At 54.4% G+C, this 27,122-nt stretch overlaps 1 protein-coding gene across 1 annotated transcript in view; it reads right to left on the bottom strand.

The window, feature by feature from the left end:
- Positions 1 to 26,063, bottom strand: part of MAN1C1 (mannosidase alpha class 1C member 1) — a 57,227-nt gene extending 31,164 nt beyond the window's left edge. Inside the window, 2 exon segments of the mRNA XM_038758009.1 lie at positions 7,744 to 7,840; positions 25,127 to 26,063. Coding sequence (XP_038613937.1) covers positions 7,744 to 7,840; positions 25,127 to 25,594 — 565 coding nt within the window. The 5' untranslated portion in view covers positions 25,595 to 26,063.
- Positions 26,064 to 27,122: the final 1,059 nt, after the last annotated feature.

Raw genomic sequence — 27,122 nt, 5'->3', positions numbered from 1 at the left:
TGGATAAAAGGCTTTGTTTCAAACTCTCCCCACCTAATCACCTGCAGGCTGACAACAAGCCTGTGGAGCCCCAGTCCACTGTGGAGGGGAGGGAAGGAAACCCTCCAATCTGGGCGCTTGAGAAGAGCTGAAAAATCAAAGCGCTGCGCCCCTGCCTTGGCACTCTGGACCCCAGTGGAAACCCACTGGGGAGGAGGGCATGAGAGGAGTGAGGGGCAAACCGCCAGCCTCATCGTCAGTTCCTCTTGACGAGCCCTCCACCCCGCAGCCTCGGTCTCACTACCTTTCTGGAGCTCCTGGGGGGAGGCTCTGCCGATCTGGCAGGGCGGGTGCCCGTGGCGGAGGAACGGATCGTGGGGGCGATGGGGAAAACTGCTTTGCTTTCACAGTTGCCCAACTGTGGGGATTCCCAACCCTGCAAATGCTCCCGCTCTGGGGCTCCAGAAGGGAGGAGGGGGGCTTGCTCCGGGGACTCCCACACTCCCCAAACGGCACACCCTCCCAGATGGACATAAGATTGGGCCAAAGTCTCGTGGGGACCTTCTCCCCCTTCCCGGATCGGGATCACATGCTGGACGACGGGCAAGATGAAGCAACTGCAATTACTCCTCCAGCAAGAGTTCCAAGAATTGAGCGTGATCGGGGGCGGGGAGACAGATTGGGTTTGGGCCCAGAACGGACCGGGCAGAGGTCAGAGCCTCCTCACGGGCTCGGATTGTGAGCCCAGCTGTGCCGACGACACGTTTAGGGCCAGGGGAAAGGGGTAAGCATTCCCAGCAATGTGTTGCCCGGGGCCATGAGCACCCCCATCTCCCCAAATCGGGGAGCCTTCCCCCGCCACCAGCCAGCCTCCCAGCCCTTGCCACGTTGTGGAGCTCGGCCTGCATCTCTTGGGGCTGATGATAATAATAATAATAATAATAATAATAATAATGGCATTTATTAAGCGCTTACTATGTGCAGAGCACTGTTCTAAGCGCTGGGGAATTTACAAGGTGATCAGGTTGTCCCACGTGGGGCTCACAGTCTTCATCCCCATTTTACAGATGAGGGAACTGAGGCCCAGAGAAGTGAAGTGACTTGCCCAAAGTTACACAGTTGACAAGTGGTGGAGCCGGGATTTGAACCCATGACCTCTGACTCCAAAGCCCGGGCTTTTTCCACTGAGCCACGCTGCTTCTCTGATGGGCCACCTTGGGCTCCCTCACTCCTCTGTCTGGCCTAGCCCCAAGCCCCTACCCAAACCTGAATTTTCTTCCCACCGTTAGGCACGATGCCCCGTGATTCAGAAGGCTGGGACCAGCAGGAAGAAAGCTTGATGGGGGTGGCGGGCTCCAGCGTGGCTCAGTGGAAAGAGCCCGGGCTTGGGAGTCAGAGGTCGTGGGTTCTAATCCCAGCTCCGCCACTTGTCAGCTGTGTGACTTTGGGCAAGTCACTTAACTTCTCTGGGCCTCAGTTCCCTCCGCTGTAAAATGGGGAATAAGACTGTGAGCCCCATGTGGGACAACCCAATTACCTTGTAACCTCTCCCCGCCAGCACTTAGAACAGTGCTTGGCACATAGTAGGCGCTTAGCAAATGCCATCATCATCATCATCATTCCCTTCTACCTTCCAGGGTGGAGGACGGTAAAGTTCTTCCACTAGGAAGCAAGAGACAGCAATCAGCAATGAGAAGCAGCGTGGCCTGAGAACCAGGGGACCTGGGTTCTAATCCTGGCTCCGCCATTTGTCTGTTGTGTGACCTTGGGCAAGTCACTTCACTTCTCTGGGCCTCAGTGACCTCATCTGTAAAATGGGGAATAAGACGGTGAGCCCCATGTTGGACACGGACTGTGTCCAATCTGATTATCTTGTATCTACTCCAGTGCTTAGTACAGGGCCTGGAACATAGTAAGCGCTTACTGAATACCATTAAAAAAAAAAAGGCAGGGAGATCAAAACACTCCTGCAGGCAAAGAATGCCTGAGCAGAGGGGACACAAACTCACCTTTAAAATCCCCAGACTCAGTGGGACGATCTCAAGAACAGTGCTTGGCACATAGTAAACACTCAACAAATACCATCTTTATGATTATTTCCTGAAAGGAGAAAACCTGGAAGCTGTTGCCGCCCCAGGGTGGGGAGGGAGAAGTTTTGGGGAGCATTCCTTCCATCGTATTTATTGAGCGCTTACAGTGTGCAGAGCACTGTATTAAGCACTCGGGAGAGTATAATAAGCAGATATGTTCCCTGCCCACGACGAGATCAGAGATCCTGCCGTGGCCGGAAACTTGACCAGCAAGGTGGAGCGTGCTGATGTCAATTTCCAACCGGCTCCCTCGGGGTCTGGGAGCCGATGACAGCGTGGTAGGGCCCGAATGGACGGAGGATGGAGGGGGGAATGTGGGAGGCGGTCCGGCTGGATGATGATGATGGCATTTATTAAGCGCTTACTATGTGCAAAACTCTGTTCTAAGCGCTGGGGAGGTTACAAGGCGATCAGGTTGTCTCACGTGGGGCTCACAGTCTTAATCCCCATTTTACAGATGAGGGAACTGAGGCACAGAGGAGTTAAGTGACTTGCCCAAAGTCCCACAGCTGACAGTGGTGGAGCCGGGATTTGAACCCCTGATCTCTGATTCCAAATAATAATAATAATAATAATAATAATGGCATTTATTAAGTGCTTACTATGTGCAAAGCACTGTTCTAAGCACTGGGGAGGTTACAAGGTGATCAGGGTGTCCCACAGGGGGCTCACAGTCAATCCCCATTTTACAGATGAGGCAACTGAGGCCCAGAGAAGTTAAGTGACTTGCCCAAAGTCACACAGCTGACAATTGGCAGAGCTGGGATTTGAACCCATGACCTCTGACTCCAAAGCCCGGGCTGGATGCTATGGCAGGAAGTTGGTCTGTGAGCTTGCTGTCGGCAGGGACCGTATCTGTTATACTGTTGTACTGTCCTCTCCGAAGCGCTTAGTACAGGGCTCTGCTCACCGTAAGCACTCAATAAATACCACCGACTGATCTGGGGGGCGGGGACGGGAAAAAAAACACAAACCCCGAGAATTGGCCTTGGTTTCACGTGAATCATCCTGTAGGAACCCAGCAACGAGCTACAGGGTAGGGCATCCTGACTCGCTCTGGTGCTCACAGGAAACCGGGCTGTTGCTACGGATTTCCAACGGCAGCAAAGCCGGCCAACGCTTGAATGACTCCCTCTCCGAAAGGTGGGGGGAAAACAGAACGAAACAAAACCAAAAACATCACCGGGGGAATCGATACGCCGCCTTTCATTTTTAGAGGGAGAGGTCCAGCCACTTCCAGAGGGCCGGAACGCATTTGAAAAAGGAAGTGTCTGGGAAGGCTTTGAGGGGGGGAATTGGGGCCGATCCCCCTGTGGAGAACGGTCGAACGGTCAACCGCAAGCAGAAGGCTTTGCGGTCTTCGTCACGAGGCACCGATTCCTGGGATTTTCTGTTCCCGGAGAAGACGGTGGAAACTCGGGAGCATGGCCACTGTGGCTGGCAGCCGGAGCGTGCCTGGGATCGGGGGCCAGGAGACCCGGGTTCTAATCCCCGCTCCGCCACTGCTCCGCTCTGCTGTGTGAAGCCGGACAAATCCCTTAACCTCTCTGGGTCGGTTTTCCCTTCTGTGAAATGGGAGTAAAGATACTTGCTTGCCCTTCCTCTTGGGCTGGGAGCCCTGGGAAGGGGAGGGGCAGGGACTGGGTCCCATCTGCTTCTCCCACATCTATCCCAGCGCTTTGAACGCTGCTTGGCACCTAGTTGGCGCTTCCCAGCTTTGTTACCATTATTATTACCCTGTTTTTATTGCAGTGTCTTTTCTCCAGGGCCTCTAAGAGTTCCGCCCTGCACTGCCCCACGCTTGAGGCTGGGGATGGAGCTCTGGGACAGCAGCCGGCTAAGCACGTGACTCTCCGGAAGGTTTGCTGTCCGACCTTCTGCGTGACCCCATTCCGCCTGAGGAATTGCAATTTCCCTGGATCGGAGCGGGGCCAGGCGGCTGACATCCCACTCTCCCGGCGGACTGCAGGCCGGGGGCCGGGTTGTTCACCGCCCCCCGGCTCCTGACCAACAGAGGCGGGAAATGTGGAGGAGACCCTTGGGCCTGGAGAAGTGCCACGTGGCCCCCGAGAAGCAAGGGGCGGGCACGGGGACCCTGCCTGTCTCTGGGGTCGCCGGGGGCCAGTTGGCACTTGGGTGGGCCTGCTCTATGTCATAGCTCCCAGGGCTAATGGCCGGTGCCCCCCGGAGTAGGGCCTTTGAAGCCTGGAAAGTGGGATGGCCCATGGGCCTAGCCCAACTGGTCTACTTGCCTAAGTCCAAGAGGGCTCTGCTCCTGGGGCTGACACACAGTAACAATAATAATAATTTTGGAATTTTTTTTTTTTAATGGCATTTATTAAGCGCTTACTATGTGCAGAGCACTGTTCTAAGCGCTGGGGAATTTGCAAGGTGATCAGGTTGTCCCACGTGGGGCTCACAGTCTTCATCCCCATTTTACAGATGAGGGAACTGAGGCCCAGAGAAGTTAAGTGACTTGCCCAAAGTCACACAGTTGACAAGTGGTGGAGCCGGCATTTGAACCCATGACCTCTGACTCCAAAGCCCGGGCTTTTTCCACTGAGCCACGCTGCTTCTCTTAATAATAATAATAATAATAATAGCATTTGTTAAGCACTTACTATGTGAAAAGCACTGTTCCAAGCACTGGGGAGGATACAAGGTGATCAGGTTGTCCCACGTGGAGCTCACAGTATTAATCCCCATTTTACATATGAGGTAACTGAGGCACAGAGAAGGTAAGTGACTTGCCCAAAGTCACACAGCTGACAAGCGGCAGAGCCGGGATTTGAACCCATGACCTCTGACTTCCAAACCCGGGCTCTTTCCACTGCGCCACACTGCTTCTCTGTTTGTTAAGCACTTACTATGTATCAGGCACTTTACTAAGCGCTGGGGTGGACACAATCAAATTGGGTTGGACACAGTCCCTTTCCCACATAGGTCTCACAGTCTGACCCCCCAACTGACAGATGAGGTAACGGAGGCCCAGAGAAGTGAAGTGACTTGCCCCAGGCCACACAGCAGACAAATGGAGGAGCCAGGACTGGAACCCATGACCTTTTGACTCCGAGGCCCTTGCTCTGTCTGCTGTGCCATGACGCTTCCACCACTTCCAGGAGGGCAGGGTTGGCGTCCAGCTCCCACCCCCGGGTTGAGTGGCCAATTTGAGGGGTGGCTTGGAAAGTGGGGACCAAATGGAGCGCTGAGATTGGCCTGTTCTAGACGCCTCCGCTGAGTGCACCCCCGCCCCCGAGAGCCCAGCGCTGACACCCCACTGTGGGGACGGGTCCCATTCGGGATGGGAAGCAGCCTTGAAGAAAACCAGCCCCCGAGTCCCTCCGCCACCCCCGGGTCCCCACGGGCCACCAGTATCCTGGGGGCTCGACGAGCTCTCAGCCTGAAACGAGGCAATCCAATCAAAAACCGCTTCCCTGTGCGCCTTCAGACAGAGCCACCACTCTGCTCGATGCCAAAAAGCAATTGGGAAAGTGACATCGAGAGCTCCAGATTTATTCCCTCTGACATCGGATTCTCTTCATTTACAAGGAGGGAATGATTTCCCTCCTGGCTGAGGCCGGGAGCCGCAGAGCTGGCCGAGTGGGTCTCCTCTCCCCTCTCCCTTCCCTCCCGCCGTCGCCGCAGTGGGGAAGCGGTGGGGGCCGCCCTGTCGTGGCTCCCGCGGCCCTCTGGGGCTAAAAGAAATCCCTCGGTGGGAAGCCCACATCATCATCAATCGTATTTATTGAGCGCTTACTACGTGCACAGCACTGTACTAAGCGCTTGGGAAGTACAAATTGGCAACATATAGAGACAGTCCCTACCCAACAGTGGGCTCACAGTCTAGAAGGGGGAGACAGAGAACAAAACCAAAGCCCACATGGCACGGGCCCCTTGGTAGCCCAGCCCCTCCTTCTGCAAGCCACCTTGGGGCATAGGAGCCGCTCTGGACCGTTAGCTTGTTGTGGTCAGGAAATGTGTTTGTTATATTGTCCTCTCCCAAGCGCTTAGTACAGTTCTCTGCACACGGTTAGCACTCAATAAATACAACTGACTGACTGACTTCAGGGCTCCCCAGGTTGCCGCTGGGTAGCGGGGAGGGACGAGGCGGTCATTTCTGTGGGGTCATCATCATCATCATCATCATCATCAATCGTATTTATTGAGCGCTTACTGTGTGCAGAGCACTGGACTAAGCGCTTGGGAAGTACAAGTTGGCAACATATAGAGACAGTCCCTACCCAACAGTGGGCTCACAGTCTAAAAGGGGGAGACAGAGAACAGAACCAAACATACTGACAAAATAAAATAAATAGAATAGACATGTACAAGCAAAATAAATAAATAAATAAATAAATAAATAAATAAATAAATAAATAAATAATAGAGTAATGGGGTCCTTCGCGCTCCCACCAAGAGACGTTTTGGGAGCAAGCCTGGCCAACAGCTCCCAAGCGTGTTCGCGGAGGGTGAGGGATAGTTCAGGCCGCAGGAAAGCCTGCCTCACTTACCGCATCCTCTGGGCATTTCCCGGAGGCTGGTAAAATGTCACGATGGCAGGCTAGTAAATTGGTGGATCTTATCTGCACGGCTGAGTTAACCCGAAGAAACTGACCCTATCGACAGCGCCTCCGCAGAGAGAGGCATATGCCTGGTCTGTGGCCGGAGGGGTGGCGGGGAGGGGAGAGGCCGCGGTGATCTCTTCGCAGCCCTTCCCTCCGCTCTGACACGGGCAGTGGAAGCAGCGGTTGGGTGGGCCAGATCAAAAGGGGCAACAGTGCCGTCGGGGGGGGGGGGGGGTCTCACCTCGAGAAAATCTGCCACGGCGACCTGGCTTTCCCTTGGGAAAACCAACAAGCCCCGTGATCTGCATGCGGTTACAAAACCTCAAGCGATCCGTGCCCGTCTCACGTCGCCACCCGCCAACGCACTGCCGCTTCTCGGTTCAGGAGGCGGAGCGCGTTCCAGTCAGTCAGTCGGTCATATTTATGGAGCGCCCACTGTGTGCGGAGCACTGTACTAAGCGCTTGGGAGGATACAACGGAAGAATATCACAGACATTCCCTGCCCACCACGAGCTGACAAGTCTGGAGTTTACAGTTCCAGCTCTACTGCTGGTCTGCTGGGTGACCCCCTTGAGAGGAGGGCACTGGGTGGTCCAGCCACCCCCTCATTCCACTGCCATGGTGGCAGAACCCGGTGGGGATGGAGCGGGACCCCAGAAACGCACAACGGGGCACTCGGCGGGCTGCTCCCGGAGGGGTCCGGGAAGAGGGGCTGGGTGGGAAGAACCCACCAAAGTTCTCCCGGTCCACCCTGGTCTCCTCCTCTGGAGAGACCAAAGCCAAGGGCGGAGGACTCCTAAATCTCCATCTCCAGCCCCGACCTCTCTCCTTCCCCACAGTCTGGCATTTCCTCCCGCCTTCGGGACATCTCTACCCGGATGTCCCGCCGACACCTCGAACTCAACGCGTCCATAATTCGACTCCTCATCTTCCCAACACGAACCTTGGCCTCCCGCCATCATTGCCATCACTGGAGACAACCCCGCGCTCCTCCCTAAGGTACAAGCCGGAGACCTCGGCTTGTCTCCCTCAGTCTGCTCAGGAACTCCATCCGCCACCAAATCCCGTGGGTCCCGGCCTTCCCGGCTTCGCTCGCACCCACCACTCACCGAACATGTTCCCCACGTGTCCGTTTTTGGTCAGCGGGCGCAGTTCATTCTTGCCCAGGGCGTACTGCTTGTAGCTGTCCCAGGCGAACTTCATCATCTGCAGGGGTGGGAGGAGCGTGTTAGCCGGGGCCGGGATGCCAGGCCCACACGGACAACCGGAGGACCCTATTCCCGTTCCCTCCGCCCGCCCCTTCCGCTCCTCCCTCCTTCCCACTTACAATAATGGTACGTGCTAAGCGCTTACTATGTGCCAAACACTCATCTAAGCACTGGGGTGAGCAGCGTGACTCAGTGGAGTCAGAGGTCATGGGTTCAAATCCCATGATTTCCAATTACCAGCTGTGTGACTTTGGGCAAGTCACTTCACTGGGCCTCAGTTACCTCACCTGTAAAATGGGGGTGAAGACTGTGAGCCCCCCGTGGGACAACCTGATCACCTTGTAACCTCCCCAGCGCTTAGAACAGTGCTTTGCACACAGTAAGCGCTTAATAAATGCTATCATTATATACAAGGTAGTCCGGTTGGACACAATTCCTGTCCCACGTCGGGCTCACGCTCTTCACCCCCATTTTACAGATGAGGTAACTGAGGCCCAGAGAAGTCAAGTGACTTGCCCATCGTCACCCAGCAGACATGTGGCAAAGCCAGGATTATAATCCATGACCTTCTGACTTCCAGTCCTGTGGTTTATCCACTAAGCCATGGTGCAGTTGTGGTATTTGTTAAACACTTACTATGTGCCAGGTACTGTTCTAAGCGCTGGGGTAGACACTAGATATTTGGGTTGGACCCGTCTGCTGTGTCACCTTGGGTTCATTCATTCAATCGTATTCATTGAGCGCTTACTGTGTGCAGAGCACTGTACTAAGCGCATGGGAAGTACAAGTTGGCAACATAAAGAGACGGTCCCTACCCAACGGCAGGCTCACAGTCTAGAAGGGGAGATAGACAACAAAACAAAACATATTAACAAAATAAAATAAATAGAATAGTAAATATGTACAAGTAAAATAAATAGAGTAATAAATCTGTACAAACATATATACAGGTGCTGTGGGGAGGGGAAGGAGGTAAGGCAAGGGGGTGGGGAGGGAGAGGAGGGGGAGAGGAAGGAGGGGGCTCAGTCAGGGAAGGCCTCCTGGAGGAGGTGAGCTCTCAGTAGGGTTTTGAAGGGAAACTTCATGGTGGGTCTCGTAAGTTTCAATCCCCATTTCACAGGTAAGGTAACTGAAACCCAGAGAAGTGAAGTGATTCATTCATTCAATTGTATTCATTGAGCGCTTACTGTGTGCAGAGCACTGTACTAAGCACTTGGGAAGTACAAGTCAGCAACATCTAGAGATGGCCCCTACCCAACAACAGGCTCACAGTCTAGAAGGGGGAGACAGACAACAAAACAAAACATGTGGACACGTGTCAAGTCGTTGGGAGGAGGTCGGCGGCTTTGGCCGTGCGTGGTCGTGGCGGGGGGCGGGAGGGGCTGTCCCCGGCATATAAAAGCCCAAGGGGAACAAGGCAGGAGCTGTGGGGAGGGAGGGGATTTTCAGGCCTCTTGAACCAAACTTAAAGAGTGGGGTTGGGAGCAGCTGGAGCAGGGGGCGATTCTGGCGCCTGGAGCCGGAGCTCCCGGAGAGATCTTGGATTTTGGGACTCTCTAGCCCGGAAAAGAGAAGCCCGGTGAGAGCGGGCGAGAACCGTCCGCCAGCCCCTGGAAGAGTAGTCAGTCACCGGTCAGTAGTCCTCCGGCTTCCGCTTCGGCCCCCGGGGAAAAGAACCAAAAGAGACGAGCTTCCCCGAGAGTGTGAGAAATGAAGCCGCAGCCGGCGGCGGGAATAGTTTCCGGGCTCTGAGATGACTCGCACGGGGAAACCCAGATACCACCTTCCCGGCAGGGTTGGCTCCGGCCCTGAGGGGGCATGGACGAGATGACCCTTTGGGGTCCCTTCTTGCCCAACAGTGCCTGGCCCAGATGATCAGAGACCCCACGATGACCCGGCCTAAGGCCAAGAAGGGGAGGGGAAGCCGTGTTCCTTCTTTCCTCTTCCCTCGACATCCTCCGTGCTCAGCCTGCCCCACTCCCCGGGCCCTTCCCCCATCCCGCCCCTCTTCACTCTCGCTATTTCAGCGTTCCTGGACCCCGGCAGCACCCCCTCACCCCTCTCACACAAACACACACATACAACTCTGATTTGCACAGAGGCTGATTCACATACCAACACATGCATCCACTGGACCCATGGAAGTCCTGGGGTGTGACGGGGAGGAGAGGGAGAAAGGGAGAGGAGTTGCCCCCTGACCTCTATCCCATCCCGGCCTGCCCGGCTGTCTCTCCCTGACCGCTTAAGCGCTTAGTACAGTGCTCTGCACACAGTAAGCACTCAATAAATATGATTGATGATGACCGACTCTGGTTTCTTCCTTGGACATTCGGCCTATGGCCGAGAACGGTGCTTGGCCCAGAGGAACAGCATGGCTTAGTGGATAGAGGACAGGCTTGGGAGTCAAGAGGACTTAATTCTAATTCCGGCTCCGCCACTCGTCTGCTGTGTGACTCTGAGCAACTCCTCTGTGCCTCAGTTACCTCATTTGTAAAATGAGGATTAAGACTGCGAGCCCTGCGTCCAACCCAATCACTTTGTATCTACCCCAGCGTTTAGTACAGTGCCTGGCGCATAGTAAGCGCTTTAACAAAGCTCTCCTGCTTCCTCTGCCACCCTGGCTCTTCCACGACTCTTCCCAGTCGATCAGTAGTGTTTGCTGAGTGCACAGCGCTATACTTAACATTGGGGAGAATACAATAATCAATCAGTAATACTTACTGTGTGCAGAACACCATACTGTGCAGCTGGGAGAATACAACGCTCAATCAATGGTATTTACTGTGTGCAGAGCACTTGGGAGAATTTAATAATCAATCACCAGTTTTTATTATGTGCACGGCACTGCGTGAACTAACCGCTTGGGAGGATAAAATAATCAACCAATAGTATTTCCTCTGTGCAGAACACCAGACTTAGCGCTTGGGAGAACACAATAATCAATCAATAGTATTTACTGTGTGCAGAATAATGCGCATTCTAAGGGCATGGGAAAAACAATAATAGTATCTACTGTGTGCACAGAACTGCAGAAGGTGCCTCAGAGAATACATTCATCAATCAATAGTATTCTGTTTTTTTTTAAAAAAATTGTTTTTGTTAAGCACTTAGTATGTTCCAGGCATTGGGGTAGATACAAGCAAATCGGGTTGGACACAGCCCATGTCCCACGTGGGGCTCACAGTCTTAATTCCTGTTTTACAGATGAGGAAAGCACTTCTCCTCCGAGGGGGCTTCCCTAAGCCCTCATTTCCTTTTCTCCCACTCCCTTCTGCACCTCTCTGACTTGCCCCCTGTATTCTTCCTCCTCCTCCCAGCACTTACGGACATATCTGTCATTTATTTCTTTATATTGTCTGCCTCCCCCTCTAGACTGTACGCTCCCTGTGGGCAGGGAATGTGTCTGTTTTACTGTTGTGCTGTGCTCTCCCAAACGCTCAGTACGGTGCTCTGCACAGAAAAAGCACTCAATAAAATGACCGAGATGAAGAAACTGAGGCCCAGAGAAGTCAAGTAACTTGCCCAACCAAGATCACATAGCAGAAATGTGGCAGAGCCAGAATTTGAACCCAGATCTTGGCTCTCCGGTCCGGGCTCTTTCCACTAGGCCAGAGAAGAGACAAAGGCTCGCAACCTGAAGCAATTTGATTTAAAGGGCCTGAAAATCCCAAACCAAAGAATAATTAATCTCCACAGACTAATGGGGCAGGATGGGGTTGAGGAACCTCTAGGCTCTTGCAATGGCTTTTAAAGGGAAGTTTTACAATTTTACCTCATTTGTCTGTTCAATCGCTAAGCCTCCTTCAACCTGATGGTGCTGAATCAATAACAATAATCACAGTGCTGTTGGTTAAGTGCTCAATAGGCCTCCAGCACTGTACTAAGTACTAGGGTAAACACAAGAACATCAAGACCCACTTGGGGCTCATAGTCTAAGTAGGAGGGAGAGCACAGATTGATTCTCCATCTTGCAGATGAGGGAACTGAGGCCCAGAGAAGTGACTTGCGGGGCAGGGGGTGTCTGTCGATGACCTGTGTCTGTGTCTGGGGTAGATTACCATGTATCTACCCCAGAGCTGAGAACAGTGAGCATCTAGTAAGCACCTAACAAACACCACAATCATTAAGTTCCGATTATTAAAAGGGAGCTTTGTGGAGCGATGAAAGAGGGATGGGGGCCGGAAACTTGCCTGGGAGATGCAGCTCTGCTCAGGCTTCCCAACTGATTCGTCGTGCCTCTTTAAACCATTAAGAGTTTAAACCCGCTTGTGGTGGCAGAGAGAATCAGGACTGGGGGAGGGAGAAATTTAAAAATCGGCCTCTGAATTTTTTTTCTTTTAAATCTGCCTTTGAGCCCAGCACGATTTAAAAATGCAAAGCGTTTCCAAACAGCTATTTGATTAATTCTACCCATCTAGGCTGTGGTAATTAGCAAATGCCTGGGAGATGGAATTTAAATATGCCAATCAGGCCATCTCGAGAGGTTTCTGTGAACGCTGTACGGAGCAATTATCTTTACAAGATGACCGCTTTCTGGGGTGACCGCAAAGACGCTAAATCTAAAGCGGTCAACGATTCCCCCAACTCCTCTGAAGGGGAGATACATATATGTGTAATAGGTGTATATATATATTGTATATGTGCATATTTATAGGTGTGAATTATATATTTATACTTGTATGTATTATATATAAGTATACATGAATGCATTTGTGTATATATTATACACACATGCATATATATGTATATATACAAATGTATTCATGTATACTTTTATACAATACCTGAATACATTTGTGTATATATTATACACACATGCATATATCTGTGTATGTTTATGCATAAAGAGAGAGCAAGAGAGAGAGATTGTCAGATACAAGATAATGAGTCCGGACAAAGTCCCCACCCAGCTTGGGGCTCACAATCTAAGGAAGATCAGAAACTGAATCCCCAATTTACGGATGAGGGAACTGAAGTCCAGAGAAGTGAAGTGACTCACCCAAGGTCACCCAGAAGTCTAGAGGAGGAACTGGAATTAGAATCCAGGTCCCTCTGCTCCCAGGCCCGGGCCCTTTCCCCTAGGCCACACTAGGGCCTCCAAACCAGCCACATCTCGGGCTTCGGGGAGGAATCCCGGCAGAAGCCTTCTTGGTGTGAAGTTCGCTCCTGTCCCCCTTCCCAGTGGGGCGATTCCACACGAGCAAGGCCACAGATACTCTATTACTCGCACCTGCCTATAAATTATTTAACAGTCCTGGTCTCTCCCCGGAGCCTGTAAACTGCTTGAGGGCAGGGATCGTGTCCGTTAACTCTGGAGGAGCCTCCTCGGTGCTAAATCCGGTGATCTGCTCAGTCCAAGCTCAGTAAATCCTGTTCGACCGGTGGCTCCTTAAGGGCAGAGATTGTGTCTACTTAAAGAGAATCAGGCGGCTCCCTCCCCTCCCGCCCCCACCCCGTCGGTCAGGCATCGGTCAGGCATCGCTCGTGTCGTTGGCTGAAGGGCCCTCGGTCTCTTCAGCATGTCGGAAAAATGATGGGCAGCCTGGGCCTCCGGGGGCGGGAGGCGACTCGGCCGGGAAGATCTGTTTTGCAGAATCTATTTCCTTGACAACTGCTTTTCCAGCAAACCGGGGCGGCTGTTCGTTCCATGGCTCGGCTCGATTTTGGCAGCGTAAACCGGCCTCTTGGCCAGCCATCGGTGGAGAAGCAGGGACGGCCCGGAGGAGGAGGAGGAGGAAGAGCCGGAGCAGGCCTTCCTGGGGCGACCTGAAGCCCCATATTCCCCACGGGGACACGTGGCTGGAAGTGCCTGATAAATGGGCTGGGGGACGGGGAGACAGAAAAACGAGACCCTGCCCCTTTGGCGCATCTCCATGGCCCAGATAGAACTGAAAATGGCATTTAATGGCATTTACTAAGTGCTTACTATGTGCAAAGCACTGCTCTAAGCACTGGGGAGGTTACAAGGTGATCAGGTTGTACCTCGGGGGGCTCACAGTCTTCATCCCCATTTTACAGATGAGGTAACTGAGGCCCAGAGAAGTGAAGTGACTTGCCCAAAGGAGGGAAAAAGAGGGACTGAATCGATCCCCATTTTGCAAGTGAGGGAGCTGAAGACCAGAGAAGCGAAGCAGCGGGGCTTAGTGGAAAGAGCCCGGGCTTGGGAGTCAGAGGTTGTGGGTTCTAATCCTGGCTCCGCCACTTGTCTGCTGTGTGACCCTGGGCAAGCCATTGAGAAGCAGTGTGGCTCAGTGGAAAGAGCCCGGGCTTTGGAGTCAGAGATCATGGGTTCGAATCCCAGCTCTGCCAACTGTCAGCTGCGTGACTTTGGGCAAGTCACTTCACTTTTCTGGGCCTCAGTTACCTCATCTGTAAAATGGGGATTAAGACTGTGAGCACCCCCTCCGTAGGACAACCTGATCACTTTGCAACCTCCCCAGCACTTACAACAGTGCTTTGCACATAGTAAGAGCTTAATAAATGCCAATTATTATTATTATTATTTAACTTCTCTGAGCCTCAGTTACCTCATCTGTCAAATGGGGATTAAGACTGTGAGCCCCATGTAGGACCACCTGATCACCTTGTATCCACCCCAGAACTTAGAACAGTGCTTCGCATATAATAAGTGCTTAACAAATACCATAATTACTAATATTATTACTTCCCCAGAGTCACACAGGAGGCAAGGCCCAGACTCTTTCCACTAGCTATGGGCAAGGAACATGGCTGTCCTCTCCCAAGCATTTAGTACAGTGGTCTGCACACAGTAAGCGCTCAATAAATACGATCGATTGGTCAGGGTTCGCCCGGCTGCAGGAGTCCGGCCCCTGGCCCGCGGTGAGACAGCGGCTGCGGCCCGTGGCCAATTGGTGCCCGTGACTCCCAGAGTTGGGGGCAACGCTCCTTTGGGCACCCAAACCCGGGCACCTCATTTGATGCATCACCCTTGCCTGCTGGAAGGGTGCAGAGAAGCGGCGTGGCTCAGTGGGAAGAACCCGGGCTTTGGAGTCAGAGGTCATGGGTTCGAATCCCGGCTCTGCCAATTGTCAGCCGTGTGACTTTGGGCAAGTCACTTCACTTCTCTGGGCCTCAGTTACCTCATCTGTAAAATGGGGATTAAGTCTGTGAGCCCCATGTGGGACAACCTGTTCCCCTTGTATCCCCCCCCAGCGCTTAGAACAGTGCTTTGCACATAGTAAGCGCTCAATAAATACGATTGAATGAATGAATGAATGCTGGACTAACCTATGAGCCCGGCGGCAAAGCGGGAGGGAGGGGAGAGGCTTTTTTATCCATTCTTCTCTTCAACCAGGATTAAAAAAAAAAAAATACAACATTTTAGTTGAAGGACAGCGTTTGCCCTAGTGAAGCCTGGGGCCCCCGCGGGGCTGAGAATCAACAGCCGGGCACGCTGCAAAGTTTATTTTCCAGATGGCAACGTCGGACTGATTCTCTTAATATTTATGGTACTGGTGAAGCGCTTACTCTGTGCCGAGCACTGCTCTAAGCGCTGAGGCGCATACGCATTTACTATTCTTGTACATATTTACTATTCTACTTATTTTGTTTATGTTTAATGTCTTGTTTTGTGAAGTGACTTGCCCAAAGTCACACGGCTGACAATTGGCAGAGCCGGGATTCGAACCCATGACCTCTGACTCCAAAGCCCGGGCTCTTCCCACTGAGCCACGCCGCTCCTCTGCACCCTTCCAGCAGGCAATGATGTGCATTTACCTTTAATTCTATTTATTCTGACGACTTGACACCTGTCCACATGTTTCGTTTTGTTGTCTGTCTCCCCCTTCTAGACTGGGAGCCCGTTGTTGGGTAGGGACCGTCTCCAGATGTCGCCGACTTGGACTTCCCAAGCGCTTAGTCCAGTGCTCTGCACCCAGTAAGCGCTCAATAAATACGATTCAATGAATGAATACAAGATGACCAGTTCCCATACGGGGCTCAGAGTCTATGTAGGAGGGAGAACTCTCTTCAGAGCTTGAGAGGCATCAAAAAAAGGCAAGCCCTTAGCAGATAGGAAGGTGGGGCAAACATTTACTTCCCACGCCGTCCTCTTTCAAGCCCTCAATCCCCTTGCCCCCTCTTACCTCAACTCACTACTCTTCTACTACAACCCGGCCCTCACACTCTGCTCCTCTCAATGCTAAACTTTTGACCCTGCCTCGATCTCGCCGCCGACCCCTCTCCCACATCCTGCCCCTGGCCTGGAACGCCCCCCAACCCCCTTTCAGATCCGACAGACGATCACTCTCCCCCGGGTTCGAAGCCTTATTAAAATCACATCTCCTCTTTGAGGCCTTTTTCCTCCACCCCCACTCTCCTCTGCGTCACGCGGATTTGTATTCTTTATTCAGGCCGCCCTCAGCTCTCGAGCACTTATGTCCGTATCCGTCATTTATTTATATTCGCGGCTGTCTCCCGCTCCGGAGTGTCTGCTCCTTAATAATAATAATAATGATGATGGTATTTGTTGAGCGCTTACTATGTGCGAAGCACTGTTCTAAGCGATGGGGAGGCTACAAGGTGATCAGGTTGTCCCATGGGGGGGCTCACAGTTTTAATCCCCATTTTACAGCTGAGGTAACTGAGGCCCAGAGAAGCGAAGTGACTTGCCCAAAGTCACACAGCTGACAGTTGGCGGAGCAGGGATTTGAACCCATGACCTCTGACTCCAAAGCCCGGGCTCTTTCCACTGAGCCACACTGTTACCTCCTTGTGGGCAGGTAACTCGTCTGCCGACTCTGTTGTACTGGCCTCTCCCAAGCACTTAATGCAGTGTCCCGCACCCAATAGGGGGTCAATAAATACCACTGACTGATAGTTTCAGCTCTTGGACTGCTGTTTGACCTCAGATAAGTCACTTGCCCTCTCTGGTCCTCCATTTCCTCATCTGTAAAATGGGGGTGAAGTGCCCGTTTTTCATTCATTCAATCGTATTCACTGAGCGCTTACTGTGTGCAGAGCACTGTACTCAGCGCTTGGAAAGTACAAGTTCATTCATTCATTCAATCGTATTTATTGAGTGCTTACTGTGTGCAGAGCACTGTACTAAGCGCTTGGGAAGTACAAGTTGGCAACATATAGAGACGGTCCCTATCCAACAGAGTGGGCTCACAGTCTAGAAGGGGGAGACAGACAACAAAACAAAACATATTAACCAAATAAAATAAATAGAATAAAATATGTACAAGTAAAATAAATAGAGGAATAAATATGTACAAACATATACACATATATACAGGTGCTGTGGGGAGGGGAAGGAGGTAAGGCAGGGGCGATGGGGAGGAGGAGGAAGGAGGGGGCTCAGTCTGGGAAGGCCTTCTGGAGGAGGTGAGCTCTCAGTAGGGCTTTGAAGGCCCGTTTGCTCTCTTTCCCCATCCCTCCTGGATTGGGGGCCTCCTAGACGGGATTCCCGGGGCCGCTGTCCAGGGCCCGGCTCTGGGCCCGTGGAGACGGGCCGACTCTCGCTTCTGCAGGCCGGGAACGGATCAGAAGAGACGGACTCTGAAGACCGCCACCCCTCTCCACAAAATTACGGTCCCCTCCAAAAAAAAAAATAATTAAAAAAATCCAAACAAACCACTAAACAGATCAGCAATCTCCCTGCCCCTAGTCCTCGATGAGGAAGCGTAGGTGGGAGCGGGGCCCCCTGAGGTGAGCAATTGGCTTCTGCTTTTCCGCCAGCCAATCTTCCGCGGTGCCGGGCCTGACCTCAATCTCCCGAGCGCTGACCCGGCACCGAACCTGCCACCTCTCAAGGCCCGGGCTCATAAATAAAAGGCCACTTATGGACCTAAATGCTGGCGGCCACTCCCTCCCCGCCTCACCCTCTCTGCGGATTTTCCTTCTTACCCTGGGCTCTCCCCGTCAGCCCCGGCACCCGGGCTCAATCAATCAATCAATCAATCGTATTTATTGAGCGCTTACTATGTGCAGAGCACTGTACTAAGCGCTTGGGAAGTACAAATTGGCAACACGTAGAGACAGTCCCTACCCAACAGTGGGCTCACAGTCTAAAAGGCTCCCTCTTAGCCACGGCCGGACAGGGCAAGCGGCGGTTCCCCCAACTCCAAGCCGTCCCCTCCCGGGAGGGAGTCCACTGCCCTCCCGTCAAGGGGCCACAGGCTTCAATAAGACTACTGAACACCGCTTAGAACAGTGCTTTGCACATAGGAAGCGCTTAACAAATACCAACATTATTATTATTATAATTATTATTATTATTATTATTATTACTGAAGGCTACTCCAAGAGGCCTTCCCACTTTCCCTCACCTCCCACTTCCTTCTGCGTCGCCCTGTCTTTCTCCCTCTGCTCTTCCCCCTCCCAGCGCCACAGCGTTTATGTACATAGCTGTCATTTTATTTATTTGCATGGATAATAACGATAGCATTTATTAAGCGCTTACTACGTGCAAAGCACTGTTCTAAGCGCTGGGGAGGTTAACAAGGTGATCAGGTAGTCCCACGGGGGGTGCACAGTCTTCATCCCCATTTTCCGGATGAGGGAACTGAGGCCCAGAGAAGATAAGTGACTTGCCCAAAGTCACGCAGCTGATAAGTGGCGGAGCCAGGATTTGAACCTATGACCTCTGACTCCAAAGCCCGGGCTCTTTCCACTGAGCCACGCTGCTCCTCGATGTCCATCTCCCACCGCCTAGACCGTGAGCTCGTTGTGGACAGGGAATGTCACTGTTTACTGTTGCACTGTACTTTCCCAAGCGCTTAGTACGGTGCTCTGCACACAGTAAGCGCTCAATAAATCCTGCGGAATGAATGATTCAGCCCTCCTGTGCCCCCCTGGGCCCTGAAGGGCCAGAACGGAGGGCTTCTAGACTGTGAGCCCGCTGTTGGGTAGGGACCATCTCTATATGTTGCCAACTTGTACTTCCCAAGCGCTTAGTACAGTGCTCTGCACATAGTAAGCACTCAATAAATACAATTGAATGAATGAACGAATGAACAAGCCGCTCTCGGGGCAAGAAGCAGTGTGGCTCAGTGGAACAAGCCCGGGCTTTGGAGTAAGGGGTCATGGGTTCAAATCGCAGCTCCGCCAATTGCCAGCTGGGTGACTTTGGGCAAGTCACTTCACTCCTCTGGGCCTCAGTTACCTCATCTGCAAAATGGGGATTCATTCATTCATTCGATCGTATTTATTGAGCGCTTACTGTGTGCAGAGCACTGTACTAAGTGCTTGGGAAGTCCAAGTTGGCAACATATAGAGACGGTCCCTACCCAACAGTGGGCTCACAGTCTAAAAGGGGGAGACAGACAACAAAACAAAACATATTAACAAAATAAAATAAGTAGAATAAATATGTACAAATAAAATAAATAAATAGAGCAATAAATACGTACAAACAGATAGACATAGACACAGGTGCTGTGGGGAAGGGAAGGAGGTAAGGCGAGGGGGAGGTGGGGAGGGGAAGGAGGGGGCTCAGTGTGGGAAGGCCTCCTGGAGGAGGTGAGCTCTCAGTAGGGCCCCATGTGGGACAATCTGATCGCCTTGTAATCTCCCCAGCGCTTAGAACAGTGCTTTGCACATAGTAAGTGCTTAACAAATGCCATCATTATTATTGTTATCATCGGGGGCCCAGGCTGGTGGGGCCACGGAGACGGGCCCTGGGAGCCGGCAAGGCCCCCCCCAACCCCCGGTTTCTCCGTCCCAGTTCCATTCTCGGCTCCCGGAGGAGAGGAGGCGGTCGCAGCCACCCTGAGCCAGACTTCGCCCTCTCACTGCCCACGCCGGAGCCCGACGATGGCGACGACGGGCTGGGAAACCGCCCTCTCATTCATCCCTCACCCGCCGCCACACCAGGCGGAAGGCCAGTGTAATTTAAGTAATAATAATAATAATAATAATGGCATTTATTAAGTGCTTACTATGTGCAAAGCACTGTTCTAAGCGCCGGAGGGGGGTTACAAGGTGATCAGGTTGTCCCACGGGGGGCTCACAGTCTTCATCCCCATTTTCCAGATGAGGTAACTGAGGCCCAGAGAAGTGAAGTGACTTGCCCAAAGTCACCCAGCTGAGAGTTGGTGGAGTCGGGATTTGAACCCATGACCTCTGACTCCAAAGCCCGGGCTCTTTCCACTGAGCCACGCTGCTTCTGACCCGGGCCGGGCCGGGAAGAGAGACCCAAGCCCACCTGGCCCTGGGGAAGAAAGCCTCCTCCTTCCCCTCTCTCCCTTGTTGCCACAGGTTCCCCACTCCCCTCGTTGCATGCCTCCCCCCCAATCCTCCACCAGCATCATCTCAAACAATCAATCAATCAATCAATCGTATTTATTGAGCGCTTACTGTGTGCAGGAATTCTCAAGGAATCCATAAGCTCTTAGTACAGTGCTCTGCATTCATTCATTCATTCATTCAATCGTATTTACTGAGCACTTACTGTGTGCAGAGCACTGTACTAAGCGCTTGGGACGTACAAGTTGGCAACATATAGAGACGGTCCCTACCCAACAGTGGGCTCACAGTCTAGAAAGAGTAAGCACTCAATAAATACGACTGGATGAATGGATATGAGCTTGTGGCCAGACAGAGAGGTCTCTTACAGGTCTTCCATGGGGAATAAGGGGCCTGGAGCTGGACCTGGGTGGAACGGAAGGGCAGTGTGGTCACTTGTCCTTCCCAAGCGCTTAGTCCAGTGTTCTGCGCACAGTAAGCGCTCAATAAATATGAATGAATGAATGAACTTGGCAAAAACCGGGCCCAGGAGCCAGGAGATACCGGGGTCGTAGGCCCAGCCCCTGCTCCAAGCACGCTGTGCGACCTTGGGCAAGTCACAACCTCTCTGGGCCTCCATTTCCTCAGCTGTAAAGTGGGGATAAGAAACCCGCTCTGCCTATCCCCTAAACTGCGAGCCCCAAGAGGGAAGGGCAGGAGGGTCTGTTTCCAATCTGATCATCTTTGTTCTACGCCGCCATTTAGCACGGTGCTTGGCACACAATAAGAGCAGGGGCCCTGGGAGCCATAATAATAATGATAACGATGGTATTTGTTAAGCGCTTACTATGTGCAAAGCACTGTTCTAAGCACTGGGGAGGTTACAAGGGGATCAGGTTGTCCCACGGCAGGCTCACAATCTTAATCCCCATTTTACAGATGAGGTAACTGAGGCCCAGAGAAGTGAAGTGACTTGCCCAAAGTCACCCAACTGACAGTTGACGGAGCTGGGATTCGAACCCATGACCTCTGACTCCAAAGCCCGCTCTTTCCGCTGAGCCACGCTGCTTCTCCAAAAGCCCCGGGTTCCAGCCCCGGCTCCGCCACCAGCCTGCTCTGTGACCCCCGAGTGCCTCTGTGACTCAGTTTCCTCATCCATATACAACGGGGGCCAGACCCCTGGCTCTCTCTACCTCTTTAGAAGTCTCTACCTCTTTCGAAGTGAGCGCCACGTGGGACCCCGGCTGTGTCTGATCTGATTACCTTGCATCTCCCTTGGCACTTAGGACATAGTAAGCGCTTAATGAATGCCATAATTATTCTAGCACATGCTGATTAATTACCAGGGCCCAATGTCCTTCCCACTCCCGGGCCTGGCCTGGGCCGAACGAGCTGTTGGGGTGTTTCGGGGTGGAAGAGGTGCCCTCCACCCCTCACCCCCTCGCCTTATTACCGGGCAAAGCGGGAGGGATCTCGCCCCACGGGGCGGGATGGGGAGGGCTGGCTCGCTCAGAGCTTAGTCCAAGGCCTCCCGGGGACACCTGGCTAGCCGAGATCGGACGAGTCCGTGGGGAACGTTCAGGCCTCGACTCTGGACCAGAAAACACAAATCTGCCGGTCCTTGCGTCCGCGCCCCCCCAAACACCCCAAGACCGTGCCTCGGGACGAACCGGGAGGCCCCCCAGAAGGCTGAACAGCTTAAAATGAAACCAAGCCAAGGGCCCTTACCTTCTACGGGGACTTTCCCCTAATTAAAGGCTTTAATCAGAGACTGCCTTGTGTGTGACATTTTGAACCCAAATTAGAATCGAACGCAGAAAACTGCCGAGAGAGAAAACAGGGGTGGCTCGGAATTAAATGGAAAGGAAAAAAGAAGGCCAAAAACCCCACCAGTTTGACAAGAGCAGAACGCAGCGAGGATCAGCCTCGGGGGGCTGGGAATCCTTGGAGGGGGCTCCACACCTAGGCCTGCCCCAAGGCCGCAAAGACGGGCATTCATTCTTCATTCAATCGTATTTATTGAGCACTTACTGTGTGCAGAGCACTGTACTAAGCGCTTGGGAAGTACAAATTGGCAAGATATAGAGACGGGGCAGAGCGGGTAGGGGCACCCCCAGGTGCCATTCCCTTCTCTAGGGGGGTGCCCTCTAGTCAAGTGTAATTTTATAATCATCATCATAATAATAATGACTGCATTTATTAAGCGCTTACTATGTGCAAAGCACTGTTCTAAGCGCTGGGGAGGTTACAAGGTGATCAGGTTGTCCTACGGGGGGGGGGGGGGGGGGCTCACAGTCTTAATCCCCATTTTACAGATGAGGTAACTGAGGCCCAGAGAAGTGAAGTGTTACAGATGAGGTAACTGAGGCCCAGAGAAGTGAAGTGACTCGCCCAAAGCCACAGAGCTGACAATTGGCAGAGCCGGGATTTGAACCCACGATCTCTGACTCCAAAGGCCATGCTCTATCCACTGAGCCACGCTGCTTTTCTATGCTTTATCTATGTTCATGTCTGTCTCCCCCACTAGACTGTAAGCTAGTTGTGGGCAGTGGACGTGCCAGTTATACTGTACTCTCCCAGGCGCTTAGTACAGTGCTCTGCCCATAGTAAGGGCTCAGTAAGTACAACTGACTGGCCGGGGCGCACACTGTTCCTGCTGGCCGGGATGTACCACCACTGCCCGGTCGGCCGAGCATACGTGGAGGGCTTAACTTTATGCCAAAGGGCCCAACGGTCTGCGATGACCAGAGCGGCTTTTGACGTTACCCGCCTCAGTGGCCTCTTTCTCAGCCCCCCGGTGATCCTCTCCCTGCTCCCAAAAGGAAACCAGACCGGGAAGAGCATCCCCTCCGTTGGCGGGTTTCCGCACCGCTCTGTCATTCCGACCGTATTATCGATCGCCTTCCCCCGCATCATGTGCGGTTATGTACAATTATCCGAGAGCTCAATAAAAAGAGTTTAGCAGGGCAGGCCTACATGGAGCCGCCCGTTATAGGTCACTGACGGCACGGCAAATATTTGCAGGACGACGACTCCGGACCCGCTCTCCCAAGCCCGACTCCACGGGGATTCGGCGGGAGGAGAGAAACGAGGAGATCTGGGGACCCAGAGCCTGAAAGGGAAGCTCGGGGAGCCGCGACATCCTCCGACCGGACGGAAGGCCGGACCCGAGCCCTCCCATCCAGGAGGGAGGAACCGAGGGAGGAGGGGAGGAAACGGGAAGGAAGGAAAATATAAAGCTCGGGAAGCCAGGAGGCCGGCCGGATAGACGGAAAGACCGGACAGGAAAAAATAAAGAGCGGCTGACCGAAGGGGATGGAAACGGGGGGGGACACGTTTGGTGGGGCCCCTAAGAGGGACCAAGGGAGGCAGTGCAATAAGGGAGAGGCACAGAGGGGGTGTATGGTGCTGGGGGGGCATTGAGGTGGGGAGAGAGATGAAACAAACGGTCAGCTCTTTTTTCTTTTTTGGGGGGGGTATCTGTTAAGCAATCAATCAATCAATCGTATTTATTGAGCGCTTACTGTGTGCACAGCACTGTACTAAGCGCTTGGGAAGTCCAAGTTGGCAACATATAGAGACAGTCCCTACCCAACAGTGGGCTCACAGTCTAAAAGTGGGAGACAGAGAACAAAACCAAACATACTAACAAAATAAAATAGATATGTACAAGTAAAATAAATAAATAAATAAATAGAGTAATAAATATGCACAAACATATATATACAGGTGCTGCGGGGAAGGGAAGGAGGTAAGCACTTAAGCACCGACTACGTGCTAAGCACTAGGGTGGGAAAGCAGCCCGACGTAGTGACCAGAACCCAGGTCTGGAGTCCGAAGGTCATGGGTTCCAATCCCGGCTCCACCACTCGTCCGCTGCGGGGCTGTGGGCAAGTCACTTCACTTCTCTGCGCCTCAGTTCCCTCATCTGTAAAACGGGGATTAAGACTGCGAGCCCCGTGTGGGCCAGGGGCCGTGTCCAACCCGATTTGCTCGTCTCCACCCCAGTCCCTGGCACCTAGCGAGCCCTTAACAAATACCAACCTTATCATTATGTAAGATAACCAAGTGGGACATGGTCCCTGCACACACCCCCACTCCCGCAGGGATGCCAGCCTTCGTCTCTGTTCGTTGTGGGCAGGGCACCAGTCTGCCAACTCTCTTGTAACTGCACTCTCTCCCAAGTCCTTAGCACAGTGTTCTGCACATCATAAGGGCTCGATAAATGCCCTCGATGGATACGGTTGAAATGGCGTGGCTGAGGAGGACAAGGGGCCCAGGCTGAGGGTTGGGTGCTGAAAATCGGGGAATGGTAGAGCCCAAGGGAGAGGTCAGGGGTGAACGGAGGGGAGGGCTGGTGGGGGCAGATGGCAGAGGCGATGATGAAGGCTAGGGGTGGGGATGGTCCCGGCCAGAGCCCGGGCTCGGGAGTCAGGGGTCGTGGGTTTGAATCCCCGCTCCGCCCCATGTCAGCTGTGTGATTTGGGGCCAGTCACTTCACTTCCTTGGGCCTCCATTCCCTCATCTGTAAAATGGGGATGAAGACTGTGGGCCCCACGGGGGTCAACCTGATCGCCTTGTATTTCCCCCAGCGCTTAGAACAGCGCCGAGAAGCAGACTGGCTCAGTGGGAAGAGCCTGGGTTTGGGAGTCAGAGGTCACGGGTTCTAATCTGGACTGTGCCGCTTGTCAGCTGTGTGACCTTGGGCAAGTCACTTCACTTCCCTGGGCCTCCATTCCCTCATCTGTAAAATGGGGATGAAGACAGTGGGCCCCACAGGGGTCAACCTGATCGCCTTGTATTTCCCCCAGCGATTAGAACAGCGCCGAGAAGCAGACTGGCTCAGTGGGAAGAGCCTGGGCTTGGGAGTCAGAGGTCACGGGTTCTAATCCAGACTGTGCCGCTTGCCAGCTGTGTGACCTTGGGCAAGTGACTTCACTTCTCTGCCTCAGTTCCCTCATCTGTCAAACGGGGATGAAGACCGTGAGCCCCACGTGGGACAACCTGATCACCTCGTATCTATCCCAGCACTTAGAAGAGCACTTGGGGCCCGCAGTGAGCGCTTGACAACTCCGGTCACCGCGACGGTTATTACCTCTCTGACTTTGAGCCTGCGGTGGCGGTTGTCCTCGCTGTCGGGGTGTCGGCCGGAGCCGAGCACGCGGTGTCGGAGGCGGCTCCGGAAGCGGGCGAAGTCGAAGCTGAAGGGGGGCGGCGAGGGCCGGGCCCGGGGCCGGAGCCGGGCCCGGGGGCTGGGGCCGTCGGTGGGGTGGCGGTCGGGCCGGGGTCGCCCCGCTCCTGCTCCTCCTCCGGGGCGGCGGGCCCTCCTGGCGGGGTCCCGGGGGCCCGGGGCCGCGGGGGCCGGGGGGAGGTCGGGGCGCTCGGCGGGCTTGGGCGGGAGGAAGAGTCTCTTGAGGCGTGCGGACTCGGGCAGGAGGAACAGGGCCCCGAAGGCCAGGGTGGCCAACCCCGACAGGCCCAGCAGCAGCAGCGCCAGCCGGTGGGGCCGCCGCAGGCCCAGCGCGCCCGCCGGGGACAGGGCGGCCGCCTTCCGCGCCCCCATCGCCCCCAGGCCCCCGGGCCCATCCACCAGGGCGGCTGGCTCAGCGGGGCTCGGGGCCCGACCTGGGGGCAAGGGGCATTAGCCCCCCCACCCCGGGGCGGGCCCGGTCACATCCTGCCAGGCCTCGACGCCCGGCACGTGGAAACCCCCGACGGGTCCCGTCTGGTCCTGCCCACCCCTGGGGCCTTTCCTTGGCCCCCTCCCGACCCAATCTCTTGCTCTAGGAGGGCAAGGGGCTCCTCAAAACCCCCGACCGGTCCTGCCTGGTCCTGCCCACCCTCGGGGGCCTTTCCTTGACCCCCTCCCGACCCAATCTCCTGCTCTAGGAGGGCGAGGGGCTCCTCAAAACCCCCGACCGGTCCTGCCCACCCTCGGGGGCCTTTCCTTGGCACCCTTCCGACCCAATCTCCTGTTCGAGGAGGATGAGGGGCTCCTCCAAACCCCCGACCGGTCCTGCCCACCCTCGGGGGCCTGTCCTTGGCCCCCTCCCGACCCAATCTCCTGTTCGAGGCAGGCGAAGGGCTCCCCCAAACCCCCGACAGGTCCTGTCCCCCCCCCCCCGAGTCTTTTCCTTGGCCCCCTCCAAGGGACCCGACCCAATCTCCTGCTCTAGGAGGGCAAGGGGCTCCTCAAAACCCCCGACCGGTCCTGTCCGGTCCTGCCCACCCCCGGGGCCTTTCCTTGGCACCGCCTGACCCAATCTCCTGCTCGAGGCGGGCGAGAGGCTCCTCAACGCCCCCCCCGACCGGTCCCTGTCCGGTTCTGCCCACCCCCGGGGCCTTCCCTTGGCCCCCTCCAAGAGATCCGACCCAATCTCCTGCTCGAGGCGGGCGAGGGGCTCCTCAAAACCCCCAACCGGTCCTGCCCACCCTCGGGGGCCTTTCCTTGGCCCCCTCCCGACCCAATCTCCTGCTCGGGGCGGGCAAGGGGCTCCTCACAATCCCCAACCGGTCCTGCCCACCCTCGGGGGCCTTTCCTCGGCCCCCTCCAAGAGATCCGACCCAATCTCCTGCTCGGGGCGGGCAAGGGGGCTCCTCACAACCCCCAACAGGTCCTGCCCGCCCTCGGGGGCCTTTCCTTGGCCCCCTCCCGACCCAATCTCCTGCTCGAGGGGCTCCTCAAAACCCCCGACCGGTCCTGCCCACCCCCTTGGCACCCTCCAGGAGACCCGCCTCAATCTCCTGCTCGAGGCGGGCGAGGGGCTCCTCCAAGCCCCAGATTACCCCCCATCCCTAACCACTGCCCAAAGTTAGCCCCAGACGATTACTTTCTTGTTTGGGGGTCTTCTTCTTCTTCTTATTTTACCGCAATTTTGGTCCAAGCCGGGTGGGGGGACGTCTCCCCCGCGCTGCCCAAGGACCGGCCGGCGGGCAGCGGGGTTGGCACGGACGGGGCGAATCCTTCCTGCCCCCGGCGGGTTTCCCTAAAGCATCCTCCTCTTCCCCACCGTTCAGATGCCCAACTTTCCTCGCTTCCAGGCCGGCCGCGTTGAGGAGCCCAAGACCAGCAGATGCCCGGGGGGGAAGAG

Source organism: Tachyglossus aculeatus, chromosome 16, assembly GCF_015852505.1.
Source record: "Tachyglossus aculeatus isolate mTacAcu1 chromosome 16, mTacAcu1.pri, whole genome shotgun sequence".
Classification (NCBI taxonomy): Eukaryota; Metazoa; Chordata; class Mammalia; order Monotremata; family Tachyglossidae; genus Tachyglossus; species Tachyglossus aculeatus.
This window is presented reverse-complemented; position numbering and strand designations above follow the sequence as displayed.